Source organism: Myotis brandtii, unplaced genomic scaffold (assembly GCF_000412655.1).
Source record: "Myotis brandtii unplaced genomic scaffold, ASM41265v1 scaffold123, whole genome shotgun sequence".
NCBI classification, from domain to species: Eukaryota; Metazoa; Chordata; class Mammalia; order Chiroptera; family Vespertilionidae; genus Myotis; species Myotis brandtii.
In genome coordinates, this window is record NW_005354291.1 from 1319836 (window position 1) to 1325043 (window position 5208).

General features: G+C 36.5%; 1 protein-coding gene across 1 annotated transcript in view; it reads right to left on the minus strand.

The window, feature by feature from the left end:
- MCM9 (minichromosome maintenance 9 homologous recombination repair factor) overlaps positions 1 to 5208 on the minus strand; it is a 60818-nt gene that overhangs the window by 55101 nt on the left and 509 nt on the right. Inside the window, 2 exon segments of the mRNA XM_014533916.1 lie at positions 905 to 1256; positions 3095 to 3405. Coding sequence (XP_014389402.1) covers positions 905 to 1256; positions 3095 to 3398 — 656 coding nt within the window. The 5' untranslated portion in view covers positions 3399 to 3405.

Here is a 5208-nt window from a genome sequence, read left to right on the forward strand (position 1 = left end):
ATTTGGAAAACATCTGATATAATCTACCTTGTGGTGGATGGTCAAAATAATTCCAACTACTAAACATAATAAAGTTATATACCCAAAATAAAAAGGCAGTTCTTTCCTGATTTCTAGTCATAAGACCTGTTCCTTAGAAACAGGACCCTGGTTTTATTCTACATGAGCAAGTGCCCAGTAAAAAGACTGAATCTCCCAGGCTCCCTTGCATCTAGGTGTGCTCATATGACTAAGTTCTGGCCAATGAGATGTAAGTAGACATGTTATAGGAGATTTTGAAGGAGACTACTTAAATGGACACTTAGGTGACATGGCACGTGGTTTTGCCTATCCGCCTTTTTTCTGTTCTCTGACTAGGATACAGATGTGATCGAATTGTGGCTGCCATTTTGGAATATAGACAACCATAAAAACAGAAACCATGAGTTAAGAATGGTGTAGAAAGACAGAAGTCTAAATTCTTGACACTGAATAAGCCTTTGTGTTTAAGTGGCAAGTAAAATAAAAATCAGGTTCACTCTCATGTAAGAAAGAGTGGTTATATATACATCATTTGGCATAGCAAATAAAAATTAGGCCTAAACCCTAAATCTGGCCCACTCCAATGTTTAACAACCAATTAAACCCATTTAATTTTCTCTTATCCCTTAGTGAAGAACATCCAGTTTGAACTTCTTAAATATTCACTTAATTTTAACATAATTATTAAGTCATTCCACAATCCTCTTGCCAATGCTTTACATAAAAAAAATGTTTATATCATGGTCTCTAAAGACTATATTCTGATAAATGTGCAACAGTTTCACACTTGATCTTCTACAAAATAATGACATAAGTTTCATTTGTAATCCGTTTTGTGTTCCCTAGTGCTGGCAATCTGCCCGTAGCTGAATAATACTTCTACAAATTTGTTATTTTCTCATTGATTTGCTCATTTACCTGTTCCTGAATTTTGATTTCCTGATAATCTCTACACTTGGTTGGAGATGAAGACAAGTCTGAGAGGCAAGTGAATTTTGAAGAATCACAGCTCTCCAAGCTGGGACATGAGGAGGGCCGGCAGAAGGTATAATACTGCTCAAAGTCAGCCTTGACCACAAATACATGCTTGCATTTGTTACACATGTAATCCCGTTCAAACTCCAGGATCTTCACCAGACTTGTTCGAATCACTGTCCCAGTGACAGATAAAAAGTGCCCCACATCCTTCGTTTTAGGGATGTGCTCCCACACCAGCTCAGGACAACCGGGCAAACCTAAAGAAGAAGAAGAAGAAACTACATCAGCCTTCGCATTTGACTCCATGGAATATACTTTTCTCATATTTCCTGAGGAAGAAAGTATAATTTCAGGGGGGAAAAACTCTGAGTTTTACTTAAGAAAAAAAATCAGATGGAGTTAAGAAAATAGAAAAGAATTCTATCAAATAACAGTTATCAGTGGACTCATTTTAAAAGTACATATCTAGATGATATAATAACCAGGATTTAAAAAAAGGATTCATTCTCATAAGAGGGCTATCTCAGTAGGATCTAAATACAGTATATAATTATAACTACATTCGACAAAGAATATACTGCTACCAGTCACACGTAAAATCAATGTATTACTCTTTTTTAAAAAAAATCTATTTTATTGATTTTTCACAGAGAGGAAGGGAGAGGGATAGAGAGCTAGAAACATCGATGAGAGAGAAACATCGATCAGCCGCCTCCTGCACACCTCCTACTGGGGATGTGCCCACAACCAAGACACATGCCCTTGACCAGAATCGAACCTGGGACCCCTTGTCCATAGGCCGACGCTCTATCCACTGAGCCAAACCGTTCAGGGCAATGTATTACTCTCTGAGTAAACCACAATGCAAAGTGATAAAGAGATGGTAGCATAACGACCAAATGCCACAGCGCTAGAAGGCCACTGCTTTTTCAGTTAGGTTCAGGATTCATTAATATGTAAGTCTGATAGTGTTTCCAAACCGTGAATTACCTAGAGGTTTACCCACAGAATCACTTTATCTTTTAAAAACCTTGTGATTTTCACCATTAGTAAAAAAGCAATTTGATAAGTGCCAAAGAAATTTTTTTTTTTTAAATATATATTTTATTGATTTTTTACAGAGAGGAAGGGAGAGAGATAGAGAGTTAGAAACATCGATGAGAGAGAAACATCGATCAGCTGCCTCCTGCACATCTCCCACTGGGGATGTGCCCGCAACCCAGGTACATGCCCTTGACCGGAATCGAGCAATGCTGGCTGTGATAGTCAAAGGCTGCCTTCTAATGGGTTTATCAAGGTAGCATTTGTTACACTGGTTCATGTCACATGGTCCACTGTCTAGGCCTCAGAATTTAGTAGCTCTGAAACCTGATAAGTATGCACACAAAAGACAGATCTGTCAAATTTGCCAAGCTCATGAGAAATAATCATAACAGGTATGATTATTCTTTAAGTTTTCGTGGTTAACACATTTTCTCCCTGAGAATATATCTACTCTGAAAGCCAAATAATAATAATAATCGAAAGGTGGTTTGGGAAGCATGGATTTTTTTTTTTTAAAGCAAATTAGTCAGATGAGCTGAATGCTTAAGGTACCAGATTACATTAATTTAGTGTTGCAGGTTACAAGTCCACAGATACTCGAAATTTCTGTTGCTTGCTGAGACTCGCTTCCATATACTATGTACTATACAAACATGGTGGGCACCGCCAACATTTGCCTCTATGACTTCTTTTTCTATGCTTCCAAGACTGACTTGCCCACTCTCTAATGAAAATATTCTGTATTTATATTAACGTAGATTGTATCATATTTTGCCAATAAGGGTCCATACTTTTGTTTAGGATAATTTTTTTGTATTCTCTGCTCTATTCTGTGTTGCCTTCACAATTTAACTCTCAGAAAACAAACTTATTTCCAAATTTCTGTGGAATGCTTCACGAATACCCCCTTGTGCTATATCAACTGCACAATGAAAATATTTTGAAGTACAAATAACAATTTTTCTTAATATTATATATTCAATATGTGTTAAGGTTTCTCAAAAATCTTCCAAAGAGAATAAGATGGCAATAAAATTCTTAAATGATTCACCTGATATCCTGGCATGAAGATTCTGCTTCATGGAGACACCCTCAGGCTGAGAAAGGGACTCGAGAATTGTCATGGCTGATCTTCTCAGTGAATTATCAAAAATAGTTAGTACTTCATTGGGGAATGCATTGAAATACTCCCCAATTTCCATGTTGGTCTCAAAAAGGGTCATGGCATTAACCACAACTGGGTAATGAGCATCTTCATCATTTTCCTTCAGGATTAAAAGAATATCATTCTTATGGTATTCTGAAACATATGACTCAAACACTTGACCAACCAGTGCAATTTGATCATTATTCATCTTGAACCTAGGTAACAAAAGAAAAAAAAGAAAGAACTGTATTATACCTTTGTTGCTAGACTTACACACAAATTAACAAAAAATGTGTGATTGTAAATCATCCTGACTTTAGGTCACACTATAATCTCAAAATATTGCCTGAATTTACATTTTAATTAGATCTAAATTATCTGTTATTTGGTAAATGTATTATTTTTAAGTGGGTAAAGAATTATGTTGGTACTGATGATCAACTCCAAAATGGTCCAATGTCTTTCCCCTTTCTTTTCCCAAAATTTCTTCCTCATTAACTCTATATTATGTAAAAGGTCCTTGCCTTTTCTTTAACTAATTTCCACACATACACTTGTTCTCCAGTATAAAATATTAAGTGCCAGTCTTTTGGCTAAAGTTTCTCCTGGTAGAGTTCTTTGCAAGCGTCCTACTTCTGAGTTTTATTCATATAAAGAACATCTATCCCTCTCTTTCTCTCTGTCTCTGTAGTTATACACACACACAGACACACCCATGCATGCATGTATATTCTGCTACATAAACAGAACATACACTACTATTCAGATTGATCACCAGTTATGACTTGAATAGTTATTAGACTGACTTTAGAAATTTCAATTTGGAGGTGAATTTATTTCCTATTTTCTCTTTCTGATCCAGGAAAACTATTGGCTTCAGCAAAAAAAAAGCCATCAAGAGTGTAAAAAAAAAAAAATAGATAAATAAGTACAGTATATTTTATTACATCATCTATCCTATTCCCCTGGTAATAATTTCTTAAAATTTGTATCTACAAATTGTATCTACAGATTAAAAAGGGCTACCCCATTCTGTGTTCATGTACACACACAGATACCTACCATGTACAAGGCACTATGCTTTGAAATAAAAGCACAATTAAAAGGTCCTATATCCCCTCAGAGAACTAAGGGACAGATCAATGTAACAGCACTCTAACAGCGGTAAAAAATGCAATATGAATAGGAGCAAAAAGGAGAAAAGGATTAAACTTAAATGGGGTGACAATCCCAAATAAAGTGTCTAAACTTGATCATTTAAGACACTTTGGTTTGGAAACAGAGAGAGAACACTGGAGAACAAGTGTACATTAATTTGACTTATTTCATTCAACTAACATTGACTGCACTAGGCTCTATAAAAAGAAAGATGAGTACAGAATCCTGACAACTACAGGATGCCAGTGAGAGGTTAACCCATGAGTATATGTAAATTAGGGCCACTACATTGCTAAGTAATTCGTTTGGGTTAGGGAATATGCACTCAGCCAAGTGAAAAGCAGACAGAGCACCCGGGAAGGAACTAATCATACTGTATTTCCATGGTGCGGCCTTTGCTTTAAAAAACAAAAACAAAACGGTACTCCCAAGAGTGGCTACAAAGAGAATCTGTAAGATTCTATAAACGCATATTAAATTTGGAGCCACCAGTTTAGCGATTCAAAAGACAGCTCCACACAGGGCAGGAGGGGGGCAGTCATCGAATTCATGGCTCAAATTCAGGTCAGATTAAACTTCGCCTAGTCTCTTTAAACAGAGCATCTTCTTTTAAAATAGCATTCATTTTCAATAACTGTGCAAAACTGATCAACTGTTTCTAAGCAGACTGCTAACCCAATCAACGTTACCCACCCAGATAGATACAAACTGGAGACACTTATTCTTTTGTAACTTTCAAGTCCCCTTTCCGGTTTCTCATTGAAATATTTAAGGTTAAAATACAATGAAAACCAGGAGGGTGAATAAGTGGCGACTGACTACTAGCTGGTTCCCTGGGAATCAACGCCGGTCCAGTGGCC